Source organism: Poecile atricapillus, chromosome 1 (assembly GCF_030490865.1).
Source record: "Poecile atricapillus isolate bPoeAtr1 chromosome 1, bPoeAtr1.hap1, whole genome shotgun sequence".
NCBI classification, from domain to species: domain Eukaryota; kingdom Metazoa; phylum Chordata; class Aves; order Passeriformes; family Paridae; genus Poecile; species Poecile atricapillus.
Genome location: NC_081249.1, coordinates 91,118,713 through 91,146,323, shown reverse-complemented (window position 1 = coordinate 91,146,323; position 27,611 = coordinate 91,118,713). Strand labels below are relative to the sequence as shown.

The window sequence follows — 27,611 nt, the reverse complement described above, 5'->3', positions numbered from 1 at the left end:
GGGGGAGCCCCAAGGTGAGCCCCCCGTCCCAAGATGCACCCGGGACGGCGGAAGGGCCCGGAGGCGCTGCTCCCTCCCTGCCCCGGCCGCAGCCGCTGCCCCCTCCCCCAAGCCCGCCCCCCGTTCACGCCCCTCGGCGCCGCGGGGCGTGGTGCCACAACGGGCTGGGCGTGGCGGGGAGCGAGGCTCTTTATGCGGCGGGAAGCCGGCGGCTGCCGGAGCTGCGCGCGGTTGCGGCATCAGAGAGGAACGACCCGGCCGGGGGCAGAGGGGGGCGAGGCGAAGATTCGAGGAGGAGGAGGAGGAGAAAGAGGAAGGCGAGCGCCGGCCGGGGTGCTCCTATTGTTCCGCACCTGCGCCGGCCGGGACACGTGGCGCCGCTGAGCCCCGCTCCTCGCCCCCCGCCACTTGACCCGCACGCAGTCGCCCGGCACCATGGGCAAGGGGGTGAGCGGCGGGGCCGGGCCGGGGCGGAAAGTGGGAAATTCAAGGAGCCGGACCGTGGCCGTTGCCCCTTTCCCTTCGACGGGGCTGCGCTTTGTGTGTGCCGGGCTGGGGCGGCCACGTCGGGTCGGTGCGAGGGCGGCCGCGGCCGTTGAGGAGCGGCGCCGGTGCCGCCGGCCCCAGCAACGTGCGAGGGCGGCCGCCGCCGCCGCCCGCGGGAAGGAAGAGCCGGGCCGAGGGCGTGGCGGAGCCCCGGGCGAGGAGTCGGCGTCCTAAAGCCCCCGGCTCCTCCTTGAGGCCGTGTCTCCCCGACGAGGGGCCTCCCGGGCGCCCGCAGCCCCCGGGGCCGGTGTTATCTGGTGGCCTTGCGGAGCTGCGGAGGGAGCGCGGCTGCTCCCCGGGCTCCTGAGAGTACTTTAGACTTTCCTGGAGACACGAGGGCCCGGCGTGGGGGAGCGGGAGAACGGGAGCCGTCAGCGGCATTAGGGCGGATTTGCCTGTTGGTAGCGCTGAGGGTGTGATGGGAGGTGGTGGCAGCAGGGAGGGGGACACCCCTGAGGTCTCCTGTTCATTGGGGTGATAAAGAACTCGCAGAGGGATGTGCAGCGGTTTCTGCCCTGTATGAGCGTTGTTTCTGCCTTATAGCCCATTATAGGGCTATAGGGAGGAGAAGTCCTTAATTCCGATTCACACTTATCTTTTAACTAAAGAAAAGTGAATGTGAAGGCTGTTGGAAGGAAACAGTAGTGGAAGGCTGCTGGGGGATATTGTGCGCAAGCATCCGTGTGTGGGGCAGAAACACCTCCTGGCTTGCTGATTTTAGGTCAGAAAACTAGAGACCAGATTCTGGGTTTTGTTGCTTGGATGTTTTTTTTTTTTCCCTTCGATTGCTTCCCTGTGTATTTTGTGTAGTTGGAGGTGTGTAGATTTGTGTTTACTTTTGGTTTAGACTCATTCCTGTAAAATTCCAAGATTTCTCTGCCTCCTGAGGAGAGGGTGACCGTGCAGCGGTGGTAGCGTGTTCCCTGCCAACAGGTGTTCTGTGCTTCCCAAGTGCTGTTCAAACATTGACTTGACTTTGCATTGTCCTCACCGGTGCAGTACAGCAGCAGCAATGTTGACATAACTGCATGAGTAGTAGGGAGAGCTGCAAGAACATGGCTGAATGGACAATTGCTTGGAAAAGGGGGATGAGGAGTGTGTAGGGTGGGCATTCAGCATTTGTTCTCTGTATGGGGTTTCTTTTTCTTTTCCTAAGGAAGTCCTTCTGTTGCTTGGCAGCCCAGCCTGTTGCATTTAAGTCCAGTAGGCAACAGGCAGTGTGAACAGTAAAAGTTCATCTAGGAGATAAAACACTGAGGAGAGATTTGGCAGTGTGGGCTTGTTTAAATCATCAGAGCAGCCTTTGAGCTGTGTGTGTATGTAGGACTGCAGCACACAAGGCTTTGGGGGCTTAGCCTGCCTTGGTGGGACTAATAGAAGGTACGAACATTTTCCAGTGTAGAAAGCTGTCTTCTTGCTCCACTTTAGATTTCACAGGTTGCATGGATAATAAAGCAATTAGCCTGAAACTGAAGCGCCGCCACAAGGGATAATTCAGCAGGGATAATACGGCTGCCTCATGCTTTCTGGTAGCAAGTCACAAGATCTGCTCGTTCAGCAGTGAGAATGCTTGCGTATAATTGGGGACCCCCTGAGAAACGGGCATGTGGGAGAGCGATGCAGTAGAAAAGGTGGAGTGTGGATGCAACACTGAGCAGCATGTGCCTGCCCTGAGTTAGGGTGCCCAAAAAGGAAACTTCTATCCCATGGGTGCATGGGATGGAAGAGGGGAAAAAAAGAGCCTAAGTGTGAGAAAACAAGTTTCTTCTCTCTGTGGCTGTGAGGAGAAGCTGAGTCTGTTTTACTTTAAATGGTAATGGGGCAAAGGGAGGGCTGTCAGCTGCTGCTATGCAGCCCAAAAAGCAGATTATCCATCTGTGGGGGGGGTTTGGGGAGGGTTGTAGTGGAGGAAAGCGCTCTGGATTTCATTCCTCTTCAGAGCTGACTGGAAGCTGTTTGTAGACAGCAGCACATTTCACTCCATCTCCCTCACTGTGCAGGCATAGCACGGAGTCGCTGGCATGTGCTTTGGGTCACTTCTAGAGGTCAGCTCTGCCTTAAAGGCCATGAGGAGGAGATGTCCTTGATTCATATCGTATCTTCTAACTAAAGAAAAGTGTGTGTGAAGGCCATTGAAAACAGTAGTGAAGACTGTTTGAAGCTGCATGCTGTGATCAAGCACCTGTGTGTGGAGCAGAAACACCTCTTGGCTAGCTTGGATTTCCATGAACCCCAGTTAAGGGTGTTTTTCCCGTCAGAAACTAGGAAGGTTTATTGCATAATGGAACCAGCTAAGGGGAAATCATGCAAGTCAAAGCAGTCCTTATCTGGTGCAATTAAAAAAATCTTGATGTATTACCTTCCCCCGCTTTTTTCTTCATTCTTTATTACTACGGCTATTTTATGACAGTTCGCTTTTTATTACTATGGCTGGAGGATAGTCCTTTTGCCCAAGAAAACCCTGGGCCTAGTCAATGCATGTTCCTGGAAAAAATGGGGGAGACAGGGGCCTCTGGCAACTGAGGTGAGCTGCACAATCCACTCAGATCCTGACCTGCTGAAAACTGCAGCTCATCCTTCACACAGACCTTTCTGAGGGGTAGCCTTCACCAGCTCATCTAGGGGAAAACAGGGTTCAGTTCGCTCATCTTGATGTGTTTGTCAACACTAGAGGTGTCTGGAGTTATGGTGACTACTTATTACAGGCCAAGAAGTGAGGAAGGTGACTCTTTGTAGTTGGCACAGCACCAAAAACCCCAGGATGGGCTGATCAGCTGTGCTGTGATGACATTTGGAAAGCCCTCACTGCTCCTGGGTCTTTGCACGACTGCAGAGCAGTAGATATGTTTATCCTAATACCCAGAGGGGGCTTAAGGTGTGTGGGTGGTCCTTGTTTTATCCTGATGATTAAAAGCCTGATTAGGTTTACATGTCTTCTCATGGGAGAAGAGCTTGTCCTTTCATAATTTGGGAAGCAGCAGTCTGTGCACAATTGGCAATTACTTGGTGTTGAGTAAGAACTGCCTTGTACTATTCTAGATGCTGAGAATCTGTTAATTTTGATGCAGCTTAAATTTCTGATTCAAGATAGGAGATTGAACACAGCTCTTGGGAGGGAGTAAGAGGGATCCAAAGAAACCATTCCATCTTTTGCTAGGATTACATAGGGTCATAGAACAGAGTTTCCAGTCCAATAGGCGGAGTTATTTTTATGACTCATCTGGTTAATATATTTACTGTCTCATAAGGCAGCAGGACAGTAACTTTTCTGTTTTCTCGGCACAATTGATTATAATGACATAAGCAGTAAACCAGACCAGGCCTCCAGAGACTGCATAATTTGTTTTGGCTCTTACTTGACATTTCTTGTTGGATTAGGTGATTTTAGAACAGGGTACTTCTGAGCTTGTCTGCTGATTTGTACCCCTCCTGTTTCCTGGTCAATCATAGCTTGTATTGAGAACATCAGCCATGAATGGCTCAATTAGTCCAGAGCGGAAAATCATCAGCTGTATCTGAAAGACAATAGGATTTTCTGGGGGTTGTATAAAACTTCTTATGCTGGTGTGTACAAATGTTGTGCTTAAGCCAGTGGAAAAAAAATAAATCTTGCATGGAAAAAAAAGAAGCTGCATTGTTTTTTTCTGAGGCAGTTTTGATGAGTCAGTTCTTGGGCTAAGTCAAGGAACAGGGGTGACATTTCTGATGAGACAGACCTTCCTTTGTGTTCAGGCCATGTGATTAAATCGTGATAAGATTTGGATGTGGAGTGCCACAGGCCTTCTTCTCTTTGTACAGCAGGAAAAGGGGGGAAGAGCAGGGAAATCCTACAGCACCGAGGTGGGATGAAAACCTCTTGCCCTGGCAGCCCAGCCAGCACAAGCCTTTGTTGAACAGATTGGGCTCATCTTGCAGGAAGGGAGGCAATGGCCCTGGAGGCACTGAACAGGGGCAGGACTTGGACTCTGATGTGTGTGTCAAGTTCAGATTTGAATGATGGAGCAGGAAGTTCAGATTCTACATTAAATGATCCTGTAACAAGAGCTGAAGCTGATTCTCCTGACTTTCCTACTTACCTTTTCAGTAAGGGTGGGATGTACTACTAAAGCAACCGAAAGGATTGTGTTTTTTAAGCCGAAGAATTGCTGAGCTCCTCTGTAAGATGGACTCCATTAAGATCCAAATACTTAGGTGCTTAAAGAAACAAGTAACTCTGTCCACTCTTTGTTCTGACTGCAGCTGATCACTGGGGTTTTTGGGTTTGTTTCTTTTTTGTTTTTTTTTTTAAAGCAACTCATGCTTGAACAAGGGCAATGAGCCTTTTCATGTTTGCCCACTTGTAGGATTGTTTCAGCTGCAGCTGAAAAAGCGTGAGCACTCCTGTATTCCTGGATTATTCACTGCCCCCAATGAGCTGAGTAACTATTTCTCACAGAAGCTTCAAAGAATCAGGAGGTTTTTATATCACCTGCAAGAGCTTACCAAACTGTTCTTGGGGAGAAGAGGTGAAGCTGAAGGTGATGGAGTGGTAGGCAGACAAGGTACTAGCTCCTTCACCTTCATTAGAAATCATTTCTCATCTCAAGCAGTAATCAGAGGGCATGTGTTTCGTGCAGGGCTGTGTTTGGACTTGTCTGCCATAGCTACAGCAGAAGTCAAAGTTGTTTCCTTCAGCCACTGAAGGAGAGAGATGCTTCATGGTGGCTTTTTTGTGAATTGCCCTGTGGCAAATTCCTGTGATGCTGGAATGTGAGGACCTTTACTGGTTTAAGTACTGTGGCTTTCACTTTTTTAAGAAGGGAAATGGGAGTTTAGGTGCAGGGAAGAGAATGTCAGGAATGCTGACAGTCTGTAGTTCTGTGTCCTTTTCCTGGATCAGTGGAGACAAATAGCTCGGCTCTGCTCCACTTATTAAAAACTGTTTCCATTACACAGCTCCGTAGTGGTGTGCAAAGCTTTCCTTTGCTGAGCAGGGGAAGGGGACACTTCTGTGCATGTGAAATGTGTGACTATGGCTGCAGTGTTGCACACAGGGCTTTCTCAGCACAGTAAAAACCCTTGTTTAGATGTGACTGACGGGTTCTTTCAGAAAAGTAATCATCTTTTTTGTGCGGTTTCACTTTTGGTTTCGGTTTTTACTTCTCTTGAAATAGTTAATAAAAATTTCCTGTGCTAGCTGCTCATCAGGACAGGTCTTGGATCCAAACAATAGTTCCTGTGTCCAGATAACTCTCAGGAATCCAGCTCTCAGGAGTCCAGTTCGTAGTTTGGGGTGCTCATGCAGAGAACAAGCAAGGCAATGCCTTTGAAACCTTTTCTTAATCTTGTTAAAGATTTGACTCTGGTGCCACTATGTGCTGATTCATCTTAAAGTTCTTCTCAGGGATCTTATTAGGTGAAAATCTCATCACATAAAACTTGGCAGAGTGTATGGATGTAACAGGTCCCACACAGAAGGGAGCAGAAGGTTGTCTTTCAAGTGATGTTTGTGTGCACTAAGTCATGATTTGTTTGTCCTTAAATGCTTGTTTTCCCCATTATGACTAGATCTAAATCTTCGCACAATTTCATGTACAATAAACGATAATAAAAATCTTACTGAATAAAGAGGCTTTAAGCAAATGATCTGCTTTGTGAAGTGTAAGCACAGAATGAATCTGCAAAAGTGAGCTGCTGCTTTGTATACCATTCTTGCTGCTCAAACTGCCATAAATTGAAAGCAGATTTGTGTTGCGTAAACTGGCCAACTAGTTTGCCAAACTGAGAATGAAAGTGTTGGAACTTAGCCCCCAGCATCGACCAGCCAGAGGTACCACCTCTTATTTATCTTCAGTTGATAGGCTGCTCCTCCTCACCAGAGGATGTGGAAGGCTGGGAGGGAGGAGGAGGAGTTAATGCCTTGAAGGAAACATACGTTTTCTCTCAGGAATTGGTTTCTTCTGCTCTTCATCACTTTTTTCAGCTTGAGCTGGGGCTTATCCATCAAGACTGCCTGAATAGTGTGTAGCTTGCTTTCCTCCTTGCTAGGCTTGCACAATGTCTGGCTCTAATCTGTGTATTGGGGATGATACTGAACAGACTTCTCTGTTCACTAGCTAGTTTTTATTATTTATTGTAGTGGCATAACTTTCATAGAGTCATGTAGGTTGGAAAAGACCATTAGAATAATTGAGTCCAACCGCTCACCCAGCATTGCCAAGTCCACCACTGCATCATCTCTCCAAGTGCCACATCTACACATCTTTTAAGTACTGCTGGGGATGATGACTCAACAAGTTTCTTGGGCATCCTGTTCCAGGGTTTGACAGCCCTTTCCTTGAAGAAATTTTTCCTAATAGCCAATCTAAACCTCTCCTGGCACAACTGGAAGTAATTTCTTTTGGGCTTGTCACTTCTTGGGAGAATAAACCAGCCCCCACCTGGCTATAGCCTCCTTTCAGGGAGTTGCAGAGAGCAACAAGGTCTCCCCTGAGCCTCCTTTTCTCCAGGCTAAACATCCCCAGCTCCCTCAGCTGCTCCTCATCAGACTTGTCCTACAGACCCTTGACCAGCTCTGTTGTCCTTCTCTGGACTTGCTCCAGCACCTCAATGTCCTTCTTGTAGTGAGTGGCCCAGAACTGGACGCAGGACTCAAGGTGTGGCCTCACCAGTGCCAAGCATAGGGGGACAGTCACTGCTGTGGTCCTGCTGGTGACACTATTTCTGACTCAGGCCAGGATGCTACTGGCCTTCTTGGCCACTTGGGCACATGTTGGCTCATGTACAGTCACTGTTGACCAGCACCCCCAGTTCCTTTTCCACCGGGCAGCTTTCCAGCCACTCTTCCCCCAGCTTGTAGCGCTGCATGGGGTTGTTGTGACCTAAGGGCAGGACTCAGCGCTTTGCCTTATTAAACCTTGTGTTGTTGGTCTCGGCCCGTCAATCCAGCCTGTCCAGATCTGTCTGCAGAGCCTTCCTGCCCTCCAGCAGATCAACCCTCCTGCCCAGCTCAGTCATTATCTGCAAACTGGCTGAGCGTGCACTCGATCCACTTGTCCAGATCATTGATAAAGATATCAAACAAGACTGGCCTCAGTACTGAGGCCTGGAGAATCCCACTGGTGGCCAGATGCCAGCTGGATGTAACTCTGTTCACCACCACTTTCTTGGTCCAGCCCTCTAGCTGTTTTTTTACCCAGCATACAGTGCACCTGTCCAAGCCACAAGCAGCCCATTTCTCCAAGAGAATGCTGTAGGAAACTGTGTCAAAGGCTTTAATAAAGTTTAGGTAGACAACTTTAATAAACTGTAATAATTTTGTCTGCCTGGCAGTCTTGTGTGTATAGTTCATGTCTACTGCTGTGGAATTTGACTAAGATGTTTCTAATAATGCTGTGTCTTCCCTTGCAGGCTGGAAGAGACAAGTATGAGCCCACCGCTACGTCAGAGCATGGCGGGAAGAAGGGGAAGAAGGGGAAGAAGGAGAGGGACATGGATGAGCTTAAAAAGGAAGTTGTGATGGTAAGAGTGTAAAGCACAGAAAGAGCAGCTTTAAAGAATGTTTGTTATGCCCAAAGGTCTGTGCCTAATCTGACTGAAAGAGAAATGAGCTGGTGTGCTGAGAGCATGGTGTGACAGAAGGCACTGATCTCCCTTCTCCTCTGTCCCCAAGCCAGACATGCTGTGTTTCAGCATCAAGATGAGTGCACAATAGACCCTGGCAACATCACTTCTCAGAAAGCCCTTGACACACAACTTAAGTCTGTGCTTTCCTGCATTACCCAGAGCACAGTATAGATGTATTTCCTCAGCCAGGCAAGCGCTCTCTGCATAGCAGCGTTACAGGCTTTATTGTGCTGTCATGTGAGTGGGACTGCTGTTTTCATTCCAGCTGAGGAGTTGATGCTGTACAGCTCCGTTTACTGCTGGCCTCTGCTCAGACTGACCTCAGTATTATTCCTTCTAATCATGTTTGAGGCTGTGGGGAGTGTCTCCCATCTCTGTCTGTGAAAGCTGGATGATGCTGTATCTGGCTGATCTAAGCATCATCTGGCTTAGATCTGCTGTCCTTGAAGGTGATGCAGATTTTGTTTCTGTTCTGTGGGTTTGAGACTGGGCTTCAACATTTTTGACTGCTCTGTTAGGCAGAGGAGATTCTAAAGACTGCTCAAAGATTACATTCTGTGTTCAGTAGTGATCTGTACTTCAAGCATCTGCTCTTCCAGTACAACTGTTTCAAATGAGGCACTGCTCTGAACCAACTCGATCCAACTGAAAAATAGCCTGGCTGTGGAAAGAAGCCTCTATGGGGAAAGAAACACTTCCCCCAAAGTAGTGCTTAATATAGCAGCACTACTTAAAAATGTGGGAAATCACAGGTTTAATCTTCTCTACATTCCTACCTACCTTCCAACTCCTTTTCTTTCCATTCCTCACTCAACCTCCCAAGAAAACCCACCCACTGAGGTCTCACAGAATCTGCTGGGGGTGTAAGGACTGCACTGAGAGAAAGTCAGACTTTCAGAAAAGCTTTCAAGTACCCAAATAGTCAAAAGAATGATAAAGATGAGATTGTGCTGAATTCCAGAGTCAGTTTGAGATTTTTCTTTGCAAAGAGGATGAATTAGTCCTGCTATCTCACCAATTGTTACAGATAAACCTGGGGTGGGGGTTGGAATTGCTGAGCTCTTTTCTCAAATTCTTTTCTCTCCCAACTATTTCTTGTCTTTCAGGATGACCACAAACTGAGCCTTGATGAACTTCATCGTAAATATGGAACAGACTTGAGTCGGGTAAGTAGGCGCTGTGTTCCTTCCCTCTTTGCCCTGATCTGAAAAGAAACAGCCTCAGCTCAGAGGATTTCACAAAGGGAGATCTCTGGGTGGTCTGATTTTGGTATGGGCTTTTTTTTGGTTTTTTATTTTGTGTGTGTATGTTTAATCTCCCTTCTTCCAGTTAAGTTTCTCAGGTTTTGGGAGAACTGTTGAATTCACAAGTACTTCTCTTTATTCTCAAGTTCAACTTGACTGCAATACTTTAGCGACTTTGCTTCTAACAAAGTCACTGTTATCTGCCTTTGAGTTGTTCAAGGTCAAGTTGATTCTTGGTGTTATTACACGCTTCTCTGGAAAAAAATGAAGACAAATGTTTATTATGTTGCAAATGTAGTCTAGAGAAGCTAGCACATGCCCAGAGACTTAATGATAGTAGCAGTTAAAATTTTGCCTTTTTTCAGTAAGAGGTGTGCAGATGTCCTAGGCTGCTTTAGAGTCCAGTGCAGAAGCACTGCAATGGTTTTACACTTTTGCTGTTATTTGCTTAATGCATTTCTTGCATGATTGCATATAGCATCAAGTCTGCTCTTGTTTAACAGTACAGAGATTTGCATTTTTGTGTCCATGACCTTGGCTTCTGAAAGCTGAACTTCCTGGAAGGTTGTTCCCACATGTCATCACCTTTATGGCCTCCAGCTTTCGCTTGTTCCATAATTTGATAAGGGTGGATGGCACTGTGCAGTTTCTCAGAGCTCAAAGTTTGTGGCCGTAGCCTTCTTGTCCTGCCCTTCCTTCTTCAGTGTTCACAGGCTCCTCAAGTAGCATTCAGCATCCTGTAGCTCCTGTGTTGGCATTCAGCTTTCACATCCTGCACTTGTGTTGTGGAGCCCTGGCAGCTTTGGACATCCCCATTACCTGTTAGCAGCTCTTTGTTGCTGCAGTAGAACCTGAACAAATTCTGACCTACCTTCTGCAGTTGGCCTTGCCACAATGCCTGAAAAAGGAACCTCTCTTGTTTGTAGGGTTTGACTTCTGCACGTGCAGCTGAGATCCTGGCTCGTGATGGCCCAAATGCCCTCACCCCCCCACCCACCACTCCTGAATGGATCAAGTTCTGTCGGCAGCTCTTTGGAGGATTCTCGCTCCTGCTGTGGATTGGTGCTATTCTGTGTTTTCTGGCTTACGGCATACAGAGTTTGATGGAGGAGGAGCCCAACAAGGATAATGTAAGTAAAAATGTCTGGTTTGCCTCCAAGGCAGGCCAAGCAGCCTGTTGGGCTCAAGGCAGATTAACTTCCTTTATGCATTCAGTCCAGAAGCTTTTCCCATAAGCACGGGAAATTCAGTGTGTGAGCTTAACGTGTTTTGGAGTGCTTCCACATAATGAAACAGGCAACTTCCTTTGTGTTGTGTTAACAACAACTAACTTGTGGACAGCCTTTGTGTTCAAAATGTACAGAGACTGCAAGTACCTTCATGCTTGTGGTGGGGCACTTAAATGCCAGGCAATTTATTTGGACAAACTGGAAGCCTTTGAGGCAGATTGTCCTCTGACTCGCTTTCTCTGCTCTTTGTAGCTGTACCTGGGTATTGTGTTGGCAGCTGTGGTTATCATTACTGGCTGTTTCTCTTATTACCAAGAAGCAAAAAGTTCCAAGATCATGGAGTCCTTCAAGAACTTGGTGCCTCAGGTATGGAATAAATAAGGCTTTCTTTAGAATAAATAAGACTCAAGATTTCCTTGCGGTCTGGCAAGTCACAGCTTGTTCAAAGGTATTAATGGTTTTAAACATCATCTCCAATTGCAAGGGCCTAGCTGTTATTGTGGGTTACTAGCTCTTAATTTTGAGGGCTCTGTGAGACTGCTCCAAGGAACTACACTAATAGGCCAAGGTAGTTCCTGAAAACCTGTGGATTCCAGCAGCTTGTTAACAATCATAGGACACCATCTCCATAGTCTGGGGAGTTCAGTAACTGGTGTGATGATAAGCACTAAAATTTTGATTCCTTCATGGACAATCTCCTAGATCATACCTAACTATCACATTGTCACCTTGGTAACAAGGAGCTTTAATATCAAGAAAAAAACCCAAACTTTATTTTCTTTAGTAACATATATATCAGATATAAACATCTTGGTACAAGTAGAAACCTTGTGGAAGCATAGAATAAGTATTTTAAGATTCTCAGATCTTTTGAGCCTTGTCTAAAGAATTGCTTTTTGACATAGATTGTTTCTTTACTATCTTTCAGCAAGCACTTGTAGTCAGAAATGGTGAGAAGATGAGCATAAATGCCGAAGGTGTTGTAGTTGGAGATCTAGTGGAGGTAAAAGGAGGAGACAGAATTCCAGCTGACCTTCGGATCATATCTGCACATGGTTGCAAGGTACAGTAGTGACAGGCTGTTGGGAAATTTCATTCTGAAGGAGGATGAATTAGTCTTCTATGCTGTGAATGGGGGCTGGAGTGGAGGAGAAGGATGGGGAAGTACCCAGCAGGCATCTGTCTACTTGTGTATGACAAAGTACTCTCTTTCATGTAGGTGGATAACTCCTCACTTACTGGTGAATCAGAGCCTCAAACCAGGTCTCCAGACTTCTCCCATGAGAACCCACTGGAGACCAGGAACATTGCCTTCTTTTCCACCAACTGTGTGGAAGGTACGTGTGTCTCCTACTTCCCTGCAGTACGAGCGACGATGCTGAGCTGTACAGATAAGCAGTGTGAATATGCCATGAGCCTACCTCTACCATGCACGAGCAGGGTGGAAGTTCCCGTGAAAGTCCTTGCCCATTCCAACTGCAGTACTGTAGAATGGGAAAAGACTCCACAGCACTACTGGGTATTTTGTTCTTGCTTATTTTAGAGGAGCAGCTATGTGGTGTCTTCTAGCCTGCCTGTTTTATTGCAAGTAAAAAGTGTTGAAGTGCAGAAAACATGATGTGAACCATGAGGTAGAGCTGTTCTACAGCTGCTGCAGAAAGCAGGGATCTCTGCAGGATCTCTGGCAGGACTTCTGTTGCAGCTCTGAATATGGGGGCAGGCAGTCTTTGTGCTGAAGCCCACCTGGAGCATCTTTTCTACACCTACAGGATATTAAGCTGTGGTTGCTTTTGTTTTCTGAAACCCATCTCTCTTCCAGGCACTGCCCGTGGCATTGTCATTAGCACTGGGGATCGCACTGTGATGGGCCGTATTGCCAGTTTGGCTTCTGGACTGGAAGGGGGCAAAACTCCAATTGCCATGGAGATTGAGCACTTTATCCACCTCATCACTGGAGTGGCTGTGTTCCTGGGTGTCTCATTCTTCATCCTTTCCCTCATCCTTGAGTACACATGGCTGGAGGCTGTTATCTTCCTCATTGGGATCATTGTTGCCAATGTCCCTGAAGGGCTGCTTGCAACGGTTACGGTGAGTGAAGTTGGAAAAAAGATTGAATTTACTACATATCTGGTCCTTAAGGAAGTGGAGTGCTTTATCTCAGTGTGCATTCAGAGAGGTTAACACTAAAATAATGAAGGTGAGTGAGTGGGGTTGGACTTTAAAAGTTCAGTGTATTTTAACTAATTGCCTGAATCAACATCAAGTTCTGCAGCAATTTATCTCAAAAAGATGGATCCCTAAGTTAGACCTGCACAGAGGCTTGGCATCATACAGCTGAAATGAGCAAGACTAGGAGTTCTAGTCCTGCCTTTTTCTGTGGCAAGAAGGGGTTTTCCTGCCGCAACCATCAGGGTTTCTAAATCCATATGCACACCAGCCCTTCCAACCCTTATGGGCTGGCAGAGCATCCAGCAAGCTTCACTCTAGCCCCAGCTTTTGGTCTGGGATCTGTCAGAAGCTTTTGTAAGTTTGGTGTCCTGAAGAGGTGTATCCAGGTGTTCTTAGGTGGATGTGTGGAAAGTGATAGTGGAAGGAGAAAATGCTTCTGTGCTGCCTTAGGAAGCAGAGTAGAAACCAAGCCAGGGAATGAACAGTTGGGAACTGGAACCAGATAAGAGCCTCTAGCAAGAAAGTGAGTTGGAGCTGCTCACTTCTACCCTAGCAACTTTCAAGCCCTATCACCAGAGCTAATTTGGGCCATCTCATATGTGGCTTGCCTTCACCTATTTTGAGAACTCCTATGATTAGGAGATGGCAGCTTTGACTGAGATGTTAGTCTGAGGCATGTTACTTCCTTCCTAATGCACTGAGAAGCCAGAGGCTGAAGTATTTTCTGGAGGTTTTGTAATGAGGAAAATGTCATTTAAACCTAGCACCTGGGCTGAAGTGCTGCTATTTATTTTTCACTGGCAGGGTGAGCAGAGTTAGGGAATGACTGCAGGGCATGGAAGCTGGTTGTCATTCCGTGTGCACATTGAGTTGGACAGCAGTGTTATTACTGCACAAATGCATCTGGCCTGACATCATCTTTCTTGTCCCCAGGTATGTCTGACACTAACAGCCAAGCGCATGGCTCGTAAGAACTGCTTGGTGAAGAACCTGGAGGCTGTGGAGACCCTGGGTTCCACATCCACCATCTGCTCTGACAAGACTGGCACTCTGACACAGAATCGCATGACAGTTGCCCACATGTGGTTTGACAATCAGATTCATGAGGCTGATACTACAGAGAACCAGAGTGGTAAGACTGCCTCGCTGTGCTTGAGGCATTTCTTTAAAAAATTGCTTTTTCTGGGCCTTCCTGGACACTGGTACTTTTGAGAAACCTGTGTTTGTAGCTCTCCAACTGATGTTCACAAGGCATGGACTTGTAATGTACAGTCTGGAATGAGCATAAAAAAAAATTGAAATGACATATAGAAAGCTTTGCACCGTACCATGATTCTGTTTAATCCTTAAACTCTGTATAACCTGCCTTTTGTGCAGAATTATTCCATTGGAATTTGAACCTCTTGAATATTCAGCCCTGTGTTTGTCCTGTACATAGAAATATTTGCAAAGTCCTGATTATCTTTGCTAAAATTTTTCTTGATGAAATTGCTCAATCTTAAGTCTGTTGAAAGTATGGACAGCAGAAGTGTTGGTGCTGATGATAATTACTTGAGGCTGGACGTAGACAGAAAGTTCCCACATGGGACTAGATGGTTACCTTTGGGGACAGGGGTTTTCTCAGAACATCCAGGTTGTGTTTGCATAGTGCCAGCAATGAATGTTACGACTTTAGCAGGATGTTTCTGCTAGCTGATAAGAATCTGGAATCTCAGTGTGCTGGGCAACTGAGAGAAATGCTTATCTCTCCAGAAATGTTCAATACAACCAAACTCAGGAGTTCCCTAGCTGTTATCTACCTTGTGAAATGTTGTGCTTGCAACACATTATTAGCATAAACATTTTTCCAGTGGTGCTGCTGTACTCTGCCCTGAACCAGTCTAAAACATTGTGCTTGTCTGCACCACTTAAAAAAACCACTTTATTTAACTCTAGTGCAAAGTAATGAGCTATAAATAGATTTTTGGAAGCCCTAGGCCTGGCAATGGTTGGCTTGGCTGCAGTGGAAATAAACCTAGAAGATTTCACTTCATGGAAAGTATGTTAGGTTATCGGTTAACTGTCTCTTCAATTCATCTCCTTCAAAGCCTACTTAAGAGCTTGAATAAGAGAGTATCTTTATTTAACCATTGTTCCTTTGGGAGCTATTTCATCCAGTTCCTGGGTTGATGGATAAAGTGAGACAACCTGGAGGTAGAATCCAGCATCCCTTACTCAAGCCCTCTGAATGAATGTTATCTGTCCAGAATTCCTTGGCCTTGTCAGCATGTCCTCTGTTGCTGCTGGATACAGCCATTACTGGAGTCTTGCAAACAGAGGTGTTCTCTTGCACTGCTGCTGTTCCACCCTCTGGTCTTAAAATAATCAGCTGCTCATCCAAGTATCTGGGAAGGGAGGAGGAACGAAAGAGATGTAGCGATGCTCTGAGTGTTTCTTGTTTCTGAGATAAAAGTTTCTTGCTCTTAAACCTGTGGGATTTTGAGCTTCTGTAACTTTTTTGAGGGGTGGCTTTTGACATTCTTCCTCTGCTGTCAGGTGCTTCCTTTGACAAGAGCTCAGCCACTTGGAGTGCTTTGTCCAGAATTGCAGGTCTCTGTAACCGTGCTGTGTTTCAGGCTGGCCAGGAAAATGTACCAATTCTCAAGGTGAGTTCCCCCCAAAAAAAAGTGTTGGTCTTGCTCCTCACCACCATCCTCTCATAATGGTAGTGAGGTAACATCCTATGGGTCACACAAACCTGTGAAGTAGAGGTAGCTGTCACTCTTAATCTTTTCTGCAGTCTAGCACTCTTAGAGGAAGTGTGCTGCAGGCAGGGGAGATGGGATTGAAAAGACATTTTTCCCACAGCAGAATCTCTGCCATCCACAGCCACCTACACTCAGTTTGGGGGGCCAGATATTTCAGGCAGGGCTAGGAAAGACCAGAAAGCTTTCCTAGGCATTTCCCAGTATCTGGCTGTTCCAGGAGTTGCTATCTCTGGCATTTGGATGCTTCAAAGCTGCAAACACCTGGTGCTGGGAGAAGTAAACATCAGAGCTGGGGGAGCAGTGGTTGTGGGATACTGTGGCAAGAGACAGTCTGCTCTCACTGGCAGTTCTCCTTAAGCTTTCAGTGGTTCAGTATTGGTGCAAATGCTGGCATAGCACCAGTTCACATTCCTCCTTCTGAACTGTGACCCAGCCAGGGCTGAAATTAACCATACAGTGCTTATAATCTGTCAAGTATTAGTCATGTTGCTTAGTAAACTTATTCCCCAGGGTGTTCTGAGGCAGTGGTAGTAGAGATGATGGAACAAGCTATTTTTCCCCAGCACTCCTCTGACTGTATCTTAAATCTGTAAAATGTGACCTGAAGTTATAAAGAGCTGGAGCTGTTCCTGTTTAAGAAAGGCTTGGGAGAGGGGAGTTTTGAGAAGTCTTTAGATACCAAAAAGTTGTACAGAAATGAAAATAAAATATAAATTTCTCACAAAGAGACCAGAAGGGCAAGAAATACTTGGTTTCAATTGCAGCCAAGGAAACTCTACCGGGACATTGAGCACATACAGATCTTCCTGTGCTGAGAATTCCCATCTCCCAGCTCTACCAGTGCCAACCTTTATGGGGAAGGGAGATGTGGACAGATCAAATTTCTCCCAGAGGCTTGATAAGATGGTGTTATATTGGAGTGGGAGAGCACATGAAAGTGTTTCTGTGTGCATGTCATCAGTCTTCATCTCACATTAGCTGTTCTTCATGGCAAGCAGCTTACTTGCTTACAAGCAGTTCTTCCCAGAGTTTACCCTCCAGCCTCACTTGGTCTGACTGTACCTGGTTATGTGACTTTCTCTAACCCTTTAAAAGGGCTTCTTGACTTTGTCACAAGAAGACTTCTGCTCTCTCAAGATGGGAAGCTTGGCTTTCTGAAATGCAGTATTTGTTGGTCCTAGGTAGAGTAGAATTAGTTATTCTTTGCTTTCATTTAGTGTTATATAGAAGCTGGGACAGGGCTGTGATAAATTCATTCTTAAAATCTATTTTAAACATAAGGTCGTCTGTGGTTGAATGTTTTGATAGTTATCTTCTTTCCTCAGCGAGCAGTGGCAGGAGATGCCTCTGAGTCTGCACTTCTGAAATGCATTGAATTGTGCTGTGGCTCTGTCAAGGAGATGAGAGAAAGGTATCCCAAAGTGGTGGAAATACCATTTAACTCTACCAACAAGTACCAGGTAAGCAAGTGTCCTCTTGAAAGGAGAGCTGCTGTGTGAAGTACTTGTATAAATTTGCACACAGTGTGCCTCAAAACTTGTTCTGGCACCCAAATCTTGTCTAGCCATTACTTGCTTGAAGACTGCTCTGTAAATCTATTTTAACAGACCACAGTTAAACGGTGTAGGAGCTGCACTGACATGAAGGTGTCAGCTGCTAACAGAGGATCAGACATGCTCTCCATCTGTGTGGCAGTAATGCACAGAGCATGGAGAAGCTCAAATCTGGGAATAGGAATGAACTGCTGGGAAGTCACCTTAACAGATGGCATTTGGATACAGAAAAGGTCATTGCAACACCTGCAGTTAAACGTTAATGCTGAAGAATGCACAGATTCCTTAGTTTGTAAACTTTTTTAAAAGTGTGGGTAAATGAAAGCTAAAGCAGAATATCACAAATGGCCCTGAGCTGCTATAGTTGCAAAACATTGATGTTGATTGCTCGTGTCCTTCACAGTACATGTTTATAGAACAGATTCATTTCTTCCACCCTTAGCTGTCTATCCACAAAAACGCAAATCCATCAGAATCCCGTTACTTGCTGGTGATGAAGGGAGCTCCAGAGAGGATCTTGGATCGCTGCAGCACCATTCTTATTCATGGGAAAGAGCAACCACTGGATGAGGAAATGAAAGATGCTTTTCAGAATGCCTACCTTGAGTTGGGAGGCCTCGGGGAGCGAGTGTTAGGTAAGGAAAAACAGCCTTATTACATCAGAAAAGATTTGTCCTTGGTGTTCCTGTGCAGTCCTCACAGATTAAGTGAAGGGTCACTCTGTTCCTGCAGTGTAACCATAGTATTAAGGTCACTTCAGCAGTTCATGTTGGGACAGTCCTGCCTTTATTCTGAAAGGCAGCCTGCAGGGTTTGGTCTCTCTCGGCAGCGAAGTCGCTTAGGTCAAAATGCAGCAAAGCATTTGGGACCTTTCATGGGATCACATGGGATTGGGTTTATTCCATGGCACAAGAACCAGGCTGTCTGGGCACCTAGCAACAGCTGGTAGTTATCAGAATAGGAGTGTGACTCCTGTCTCAACAGCTCTGACTAAGCTGTCCTGTTATTCTGGCGTAGCTGTTTGCAGAAGCAATAAGTGTTCACTCTCTCTGCCTCCTGATGAGTAGGAACAGAGTAAACGTGGGTTTGATGTGTTACAGGATTCTGCCACTTGGCTCTGCCTGATGATCAGTTCCCTGATGGCTTCCAGTTCGATACAGATGACCTGAACTTCCCTGTAGACAAACTCTGCTTTGTAGGACTGATGTCTATGATTGACCCACCTCGTGCTGCTGTGCCAGATGCTGTTGGCAAATGCAGAAGTGCTGGGATCAAGGTAATTTATTCCTGGGTTGACAATCACCTCACTTTCATACCTGTGGAAATAAAGGTCATCCTTGACCTCCTGTATTACTAATGTGAGTGGATGAAGTAATTGATCAGGATTTAATTACTACAGGCTTAGTTTCTAAGTTAAATACAAATGGTTGTGTGTTCATGAACTGAAAAATGACTGAAACGTCAAACTGCTAGGGCACTGGCAGGTGCTGAGAGCATGGTGTCCCCAGTCACATGATTTGGCTCAGGGTGAGTTCTGCATGTGCCACGGTACTGACTAAAATGAGAGGAAAGCACAGGCTGGAAACAGAACTGGCTCCATTACCTCAACATGAGCAATTTTTGATTCCATCCATCTCGATCTCTTGCATACTGTTAGCAGGTTACTGCCTGTACCTCAGACTTACTCTGTGCCAGGGCTCATGAGTAGAACAAAAGACATGTGGCCTTTTCAGCGTAAGGGGCCCTGCCTTTTGGACAGTGTTGCTCTGCAGTACAGGCAAGGCTTTCATGGCTTTCTGTTTGCATTTCAGGTTATCATGGTTACCGGAGACCATCCGATCACAGCCAAAGCCATTGCCAAGGGTGTCGGCATCATCTCTGAGGGCAATGAAACAGTAGAAGATATTGCTGCTCGACTCAACATTCCTGTCAGCCAGGTCAACCCTAGGTAATGTCTGCTGGGAAAGGCCAGAGCTGTTCAAAGAACTAAGTATTTGCCTCTCTCTTTGCCTTGGATAATCGCTCAGCATCTTCCCCCCAGATGTGAAAAGCTTGGCATTTGCTTAGCTCAGCATATTGCAGCTCTTCAGTGTGTATCATGAGTTTATGTGAAGAATATGTGACAAAATCGTCTTAAATGTGAATGTCTTGTGTGTGGGAAGTACTTAAGAGTAAGATTGTAGGAGAGCAAAGAGAGCAGGACTTCTGCCAGGTAGAGGAGTTTATACTAGTGCATAGCTACAAAAAGAATAAATGTAAAAAGGGAACTCCTTCCTCTTAAGGGTTAATGCTTGCATTCATAGCCTAGCTAGGACTGAGGCATCCTCAGAAAATGTGCTTTGGCATAAGCAGGCTGTTTGCAGAATGGCTGGGCAGTCTGCATTGCTTAGCTTGACCCAGCCTGTGTTTGGGCTGGAGGACAGCCATGTAGCTTATGAACTGTGAATAGAGACACCCTGTGAAATGAAATTGCTTGGATTTTTTTTTTTTGGTTGGGATTTTTTTTTTAAATTTAGATTTTGAAGGTAGCTTCAAAACCCAGCAATGCGGGCTGGGGTTGGCCAGGCCGTATGACTGAGCAGGTCAGCAGCTGGCTCTAAGGGTGGGGAAGGAATTTCCCTGTCTAAACTGGGTGATGTCAAGAGCTGTGTGGATAGTCTCCTAGACCTATAAGGGATGGTATGCTGGGCTGGAGAGATGGTATTTTGCTGCAGCATGTAGGGTACCAAACCAGTCTAAATATAACATTGCATGCTTTTGTGGCCAAAGGGTGTAAATTAGTTGGAACTGGCATGGTGTGAACACTCTCTGTGAAGAACCATGTGTCACCAGTCACATGGTCATCAGTCTATTGCAAAAAGGATTGCCTGTGGAAGACAGCAGCATCTCTAGAAACCTTGGAAGCTAATTACCTGAGCCAGCAATTCCCTTTTTTCAGAGAGGCCAAGATTTGTGGAAACAACTAGTCTTTGCCTTGATGCACTTTGGAAAGAATTAATCTGTTCATAAGTGGTTTTTTGTCTGTTGCTTGGTTTTGTTGTCTTTTTCTTGGTGTTCCCCATCTGCCTCTCAAATTTTGAGCATCAAACCTCTGTGCAGAGGCTGCCTGGGTTAGTATTTAGTCATAGCAGAAGTTGGTCTTTCCCAAGAGCACTGAAGAGCCTTATTTTCATGGGGCAAGTAGAGCTAATGAGAAACTTATTGTGAAGTAAAACAAACTTTCTCTTGTTTGCAGGGATGCCAAAGCTTGTGTGGTTCATGGCTCAGATTTGAAGGACATGACTAGCGAGCAATTGGATGACATCCTGCTTCACCATACAGAAATTGTCTTTGCCAGGACATCTCCTCAGCAGAAGCTTATCATTGTGGAAGGCTGTCAGCGACAGGTAAAGAGAGGGAGAATAAGGATGTCATATTAGAGAAATGCACAGACATAAATGTTTATGAATTAAGAGGCAGTCCTTTGTTGAAGTGTTAGGGCTGAATCTCCTCAGTGCCCTCATGTAAAGGGCCAGATTAAATCTGTGATGTCAGGCTGCTATACAATACATAAATATAAGGAAAACATTCAGTTTGTACTGATGCTTTCTTCTGATCCTAGGATGTTCATTTTAGTAAACTTAATTCCTAAATGCTCTGGATGTGCTTGGGAGGAGAGGAGGATCCAGCATGTTCAGGGGTTGTCCAGTGTCTCCTTTGGAGAGAGCAGCATGGTTCTCTGGATGAGCCTGATGAGAACAGGGGAAGGGGGAGGGGAGGGGAGGGCAAGGAGGAACTGAGATCTCTTTACAGCCAAGTGAAATAGTTTTTTGTACTTCAGCTGAAAGGTGGGAGAAAGTTCTTCTTCCCAAAACATCTTACATGATGATTTCAGTCTTGCTATTCCTCTCTTTGTGACTAGGGTGCCATTGTAGCCGTCACAGGTGATGGTGTGAATGATTCCCCAGCCCTGAAGAAGGCTGACATTGGTGTTGCTATGGGTATTGCTGGCTCAGATGTCTCCAAACAGGCAGCTGACATGATTCTGCTGGATGACAACTTTGCCTCCATTGTCACTGGGGTTGAAGAAGGTGAGTCTGTAAGCTGTGTGCAGTGGTGGTAAAGTAATATTGCTTCAGCATCCCCTCTGTAATAGAGGCACCTGCGAGGGCTCTTCTTTGAGTTTGCCTCCCTGAGAAGAGTTTTCAAGGAGGGCAGCACTTTTCATCCTCCCTTCAAAGTTTTATTCCTTTCCATGGATGTTTGACCCTTTATGATGGGTAGAAGTAGGAAGCAGCTGAGTAACAGCAGCTGCTTTGTGCTGTTGCCTGACACGTGACCTTACAGTCATCTTTGCCAGCTGAGTGTGACATTTTCCTCCCTGGTGGCGAAGTAGCTGTTAAACAGGAGGTGTACAACAGAGGGTCCTTCCAGGGGCTCTTGATGATGTCCAGAATCCAAGGCTTAGTATCCTACTGCTGTATGCAGTAAGCCTTGGTTTTTGTGACCAGAAGTGTCACTCTCCACAGGTGTTGCTGTGCCTGGTGCAGTCTCACCCTTACATACAAGAGAAACCCTTTCATTTGCTGCACTTGCATTTTGCCATTTGGTGTTAGCACTGAGGCTGCCTGTGAGCTGCTTGGCTGCCATCTGCTGATAAGTGAGAGTTACCCTGTTCTGTCTTCCTTGCCCAGGGCGTCTGATCTTTGATAACCTGAAGAAGTCTATTGCCTACACCTTGACCAGTAACATTCCTGAAATCACGCCGTTCCTGATCTTCATCATTGCAAACATACCCCTTCCTCTGGGAACAGTCACCATCCTCTGCATTGACTTGGGCACTGACATGGTGAATGTGGTTTTTTTGTCTCAAGAAAAAATGTGGATGTTCTTATGTACCCTAAAGAAAGGACAGGTGGAAGGAAAATGCTTAAATACAGTTTTCTCTAGTGTTCTGATTTAAAGTAAGCAATCATCTGATACTTCTTTCATTCACATTCATCTCATGGCTCTTGAGTTTGAGGATCTCTCAGCTCCCTGTAAGGACAAACTGGGGATAGGGAAGGGGGTAAGGTCCTTTTGGAATATCACAGCTAGGGCTTTTGGGGAGTGCTGTTTCTTGCACTGAATACACAGGACAGGGAGGACTCTATATGGTGGAGGATTGAAAACTCTTCTAACAGCAGTCCTGCCACCCTCAGGTCCCTGCTATCTCCCTGGCATATGAGCAAGCAGAGAGTGACATCATGAAGAGGCAGCCCAGAAATCCCAAAACAGACAAGCTGGTGAATGAACGGCTGATCAGCATGGCCTACGGGCAGATTGGTAAGCTGCTCTGTTTTCTCTGGCACCAATTTAAACCTGGTGGTAGCAGGGGTTGTACACAGTCTTGAGTCAGTGACTGCTCTGCTTATTTTGGTAGGGTTGAGGTTTGGGGTGTGTAAACCAGAACCTCAGGCTGTAAAGACCTTGCCATGATTCTTCCTCCATGGCTTATAGCGGTGGCTTGTGCAGCTTGATCCATTGAATCGCTTTCACAGTAATTTTGTTTAATTGCACAGTGCTGTAAAGGAACTGGCTGACAACCAGCTCTCCTCTGGTTCAAACTTGTTCAGCAAGAACATAGATCCCATTGTTTGTTTAATTAGAAGTAAAGGATTCTCTCCAGCATATCCCTAAACACACAGCATTAGGAGCCTTGATTAAAGGCAGCTACAGAGACGTGCCCAGTTCACAGGATGGGAGCTCATGCTTAATTGCAGCAGACCTTGGGAACCTTCTTGACTGTGTTTTGCAAGGGTTGAGGGTGGGCAAGGCATAATGAGAACACAAAGGGAGTTTTATCTTGTGTCCTTGAGTACAGTGCCATCACAGCACAGGGCAGAACAGAAGTAACTGTACAAAGTTGTGGCAGAAGCTGCTCAGCAAAAGGGTTGCAGCTGAGTTTGATGTTAGTGTGAACCATTTCTACAGCTGCTGCTTAGGACGCTGAGCCCCACAAGGAGTTTTTTTTAAGGTGGTTAGGGTTTCCTGCAAACTGTTGTTCTCTGTTAATAATTGCACAGTAGCTTCATCAGTTTTATTATCCTTTCTTCCCTGTTTAGGTATGATCCAGGCCCTTGGAGGTTTCTTCACCTATTTTGTAATCATGGCAGAGAATGGGTTCTGGCCTTCTGGCTTGCTAGGGATCAGAGTTCAGTGGGATGACCGATGGATTAATGATGTGGAAGACAGCTATGGGCAGCAATGGGTAAGTTTTGAAGTATAGCTTAGAGGCTGCCAGCCAAAATATGAATGCCTGCTGAATTTGATGTGAGTACCAGAGAGCAAAGGCAGCATGTCTGAATGAATGCTCTCTGCGTTGTCTGCTTCCTAGACCTATGAACAGAGGAAAATAGTGGAGTTCACTTGCCACACAGCCTTCTTTGTCAGCATCGTGGTCGTGCAGTGGGCAGACTTGATCATCTGTAAGACCCGAAGAAACTCTGTCTTCCAGCAAGGGATGAAGTAAGTCAGCCTGTCCCTGGAGGATTTAGAGTTGGACTCTGTGTTCTCCAGCACACAGCATTCTAGTCCTTCATCCCAGCAGTGTCTGGGTGTCTTGACAAAAGTCATGACCAGACTGCCTTGGTAGTTGTAAAAGATTGGGTGCTCTCTTCCTTGTCATACTTGATTGTAGACTTGCAGTTGTCACGCTGAGACAAAGAAATGGTGGCTTCTGTTGGCATTGTCTGTGGGAGCTAGCCCCACCCCAAAGGACACTGACACTCCAGCAGAGAGCCTTGGTCTCTTGATCTTGTACATCAAGAGATCTCATGGCATGAAGCCCAGCCATCTCCTGAATTTGTGATGAAAGCAGTTTCTGGTTGACTTGATCATGAGCTGTCTCTGAAGAGACTAAAATACCATCATGGGCAGCCCTACTGTCACCTTGGATGGATGGTCTGGTAGTCCCCACCTGATGAACTTCTGGGCTGGACTGCAGTGTGTTTCCATTCACTCCCATGTGGCAACTTGGTGTTTTTTAGGATGTCATCTCTGAAAGTACTTTTTCCGTGACTTCTTTCCTGTCTCTTCTAGGAACAAGATCTTAATATTTGGTCTCTTTGAGGAGACTGCTCTGGCTGCCTTCCTGTCCTACTGCCCTGGGATGGATGTTGCTCTAAGGATGTATCCTCTGAAGTAAGTTGCATCATGCTTTTTGTGTAACAGATTGTACCACAGAACAATGGTGCTCGAGTGGGGAGATGAATAAAAGTAATTGTGAACTAGTGGAGCATCAAACCTACTCTTAAGAGTTCAAGCTAGAGGGTGTCAGTGATCCTTTGCTGTCCAGTTGCACACCGGGGTTTTCTTCACTGTGTGTGGAATGTTTATGAGGAGCCTCCTGTTCTGTGCCTCACTAAAAATCAGTGATACAGCTTCAGTACCAGTGTGCTCTAGTGCAGCTGCCTCTTGCAGTTACTTGCATGGAGTATTTTTCTGCACCTCCAAAGCAAGCTAGTTGTACTGCTGTAAATCATAGGCCGGATGACTCTTAGGTATTAAAGAACTGCTGATGACGTCTTGTGCCTTTTTCCTACGTTCCTTGGAAAGAGAACAAGTAGAAAAGGCTTTTAAAAGCTGCTACGTAGATGCAGATGACCAGTTGATGCACAGTAACTTTCCTAATGGTTGGGAAGGTGCCAACATCTTAAGTGTTGCTCAACAGCATTGCAACATTTCATGGCAGGGTTTAGTCTTAAGCCAGAGGACTGTTCAAAGTTTAAGTGTCATGAAATCTTCATGGGAAAAAAAAAATAATTCCTGGTACATCTTGCATTCCATTCAAAGTGTTGGCTGGAGTTGGGTGCTGAAGTGTGAGTATTTCCTAACAAGAAAGCTGCCCAGTGCCTGCAGCAGCGGGATGTTAGTATGCATAAATCACAAGGGAAACAATACAGTTCCGGCAAGCAAGGCTCTGGGCACAAAGGTTATGTACTTAGAGGAAATATTGCTTGATTGGTAGGTGGGGAGGTGCTAGTACAGAGATGAGCAAAGGTGCTGTGACACACCCTGTATTGGAATTACTGTCCAAAAGTGGATTAATCTATTGCAGCAGAAAACCTGGTTTTCTGCTGCAAATTCTTGGCTTGGAGGGTTCTTGACTGAACCCCAGCCAGACTGAACTGGCAAGCTGGGTCATGCCAGCCTTCCTGTGCTTGAGTGTGCCATCAAGTCAGAGCTGTGCCTGGCAAAGAGCACCTCCACTGCCTGTGTTCTCACTGTCTGCTCTCCCAAACAGGCCAACCTGGTGGTTCTGTGCTTTCCCGTACTCCCTCCTCATATTTGTGTATGATGAAGTCAGAAAGCTCATTATCAGACGCAACCCTGGAGGTAAGAATATGCTGCTCATCTGGGTGTTTCCTTCCCCACCTCTTCATGCTGCTGAGCTCTCCAGAAGCCCCAGCAAAGCTTGAGGACCCCTAAGCACTATTTGGGGCTGTATTTTGCCTTGTTTTCCCCTTTCTCAACATTGTGTAGTTAGTTCAAATTAGGGACTTCTTGCTGTCTGTCCCTACATTCTCTCCCATTATATAAAAGTGCAGATACACTGAAGTAGATGGAAAAGAGTGATTAATGCTTGGGTGGTTCTTGAAAGCTGGAAGAGGTCCTGCAAGCTGGAGAACATCAATTTGGCAAGATTTTCCCATTGTGACAGGTCACTTATTAGCTCAGTTGCTACAGTGCAAGTTTTCAAGAACCTGAAAGGAGCTCTCATGAACCTCATATTTGGTTTCCCTTGAGACTAACTCTGCTTTCTCCCTCCTTTTCCTTTAGGCTGGGTGGAAAGAGAGACCTACTATTAAAAAGTACCTGTAAAACATTCCACGCACAGCCCATGCCACCTCTCCACCATCTCCCCTGTGTGCATACTTCATCTTCGCAAGAGCAGAACTGTGCCTGAGCAGAAGTGAGCTGAAACTAAAGGAAACATGAAGAAACATGGACTGGACGAGAAAGCAAGGGGGAGGTTGGGGTGGGGGGAGTGTCTGACCATCAGTCCAGGGGGATGAGAGTTTGAGTAGTTTTATGTGCCTTTATGTTTTTGTAAAAGGAAACTGAAGATTTTATATGTGGATTTTTACAAATAAAGATGGATTATAAGAGGATGCCCCCACATGGTCTTAGGTGGATGTTTTTCTTAAGGCAAAAACTGATTCAGGGCAGCCTCCCCACCCTGGCTCAGGGTGTGGTGGTGAGTGCACGGGTTTGTCCCTGGCTTCCTGTTTTTGTAATAGGGAAGCAGAGCTGCTTGACCCATAGACAACAGCGTGTGTAAAAAGCCCCAGTGCACATTACTCTAGCTCAGCGCTTAGTGTGACAAACTGCTTGCCAGCACTTGCATCTCACCGGCTAGGAGGCTCAGGAACCTTCCTGGCCTCCTGACTCTGCATCTTGGCTTCTTTAAGCAAATGGAGCATTGAGTGAAGAGCTGGCCTGCCTTCAGTGGTTCTTCACTGTGTTCTGAGTGAGAACAGGCTTCCACTGACTGGCACTTGGATCCAAGCAGCCTTGTTCTCAAAATTGTCACTGATTTTCCCACTTGCTTAGCCAAGCAAGGGATAGTTTCCTGGTATTCTCTGTGCATGGCACTTGCCCCATCCTCATGCTGGCTCATGCCTCCTGTGGAATGAGGGCAGGGGCTGATCATGGATTCTGCATCCTCCACTTTTGAGGAAAGCTTTGCTGTTGTCTGGGGTCTGAGCTGTCTCTGTGAGCTGACGTGATTCATGCTGCTTCCCTCTGAGTATCTAACCTTTTTCTGTATGCTTTGATTTACTGTTAATGCCTGTATGGCTCACTTCTGTGAGAACTCTGGCCTTTTGCATGTGGGCAGTCACCATGAAGTCCTAACTATTCATTGCTCCTAGTGCTGTTACGCTAAAGCAAGCTGGAGATGCTTCAAGCCCTGTTCCTGAACTACTGGTCTGCGCCCCTCTTAGATATGTGTCTACCTCTGCAAAGGATCGTAAAGCCACAGCACTGAAAGGCTCTGCAATTAAAACTCCATGTTGTCATTCCTCCTTCCTCATAACTTTTTGTTTTTTTAAGGTGGTGTTTTAAAGCTGGGTCACTTACCTCATGTAATGAACAATATAAATTCAGAAAGCACTAGGGAGGGGAAAAAATGAAGAGTTGAGGGTGGCAACTGTTTCAATTTGTCTTGGAGAGTCTACTGTGGAACCCCCAGTTGGAGATGATTAAAAATAATAATAAAGTCTTCCAATTGTTGGAGTCTGCCCATGCTAACAGTTGAATTAATGCAACTGGGCGTGAGGTGATCCCAGTTGGGAAGGGGAGATGATGAGTTGCGCTAAGGGAGGAAGAAAAAAAGGTGGGATGTATGTTACTAGATCTGCTGATGACCGAGAAGTGATGCAGAAATTACACTCAGTCCACTCAGGCGTAACACTTCCTTGGCTTGGGCATTGCACTTCCTTAAATGTTTTGGTCTGTGCCTGAGACCCACTGCAGGGAAGTTGCAAAATCAGTGTT

The 27,611-nt window shown here is 46.1% G+C and overlaps 1 protein-coding gene across 1 annotated transcript; it reads left to right on the top strand.

Moving 5' to 3' along the window:
• The first annotated feature begins 202 nt into the window (after nt 1-202).
• On the top strand, nt 203-27,350 carry ATP1A1 (ATPase Na+/K+ transporting subunit alpha 1). Its single transcript, XM_058829750.1, has 23 exons — nt 203-447; nt 7,936-8,046; nt 9,258-9,317; nt 10,322-10,525; nt 10,877-10,990; nt 11,553-11,687; nt 11,844-11,961; nt 12,444-12,712; nt 13,727-13,925; nt 15,329-15,438; nt 16,866-17,000; nt 17,536-17,728; nt 18,194-18,369; nt 18,905-19,041; nt 20,329-20,479; nt 20,995-21,163; nt 21,767-21,921; nt 22,274-22,397; nt 23,177-23,322; nt 23,449-23,579; nt 24,153-24,254; nt 25,357-25,448; nt 25,893-27,350. The coding sequence occupies exons 1-23, from the start codon at nt 436-438 to the stop codon at nt 25,919-25,921; spliced, it is 3,072 nt and encodes a 1,023-aa protein (XP_058685733.1). The 5' UTR covers nt 203-435; the 3' UTR covers nt 25,922-27,350.
• Nucleotides 27,351-27,611: the final 261 nt, after the last annotated feature.

Excerpts from the sequence above, each read along its gene's own strand:
- ATP1A1 (XM_058829750.1), top strand. Across the intron at positions 12,713-13,726 it reads GGCTGCTTGCAACGGTTACG|GTATGTCTGACACTAACAGC; the intron begins GTGAGTGAAGTT and ends TCTTGTCCCCAG. Across the intron at positions 22,398-23,176 it reads CATGGCCTACGGGCAGATTG|GTATGATCCAGGCCCTTGGA; the intron begins GTAAGCTGCTCT and ends TTCCCTGTTTAG.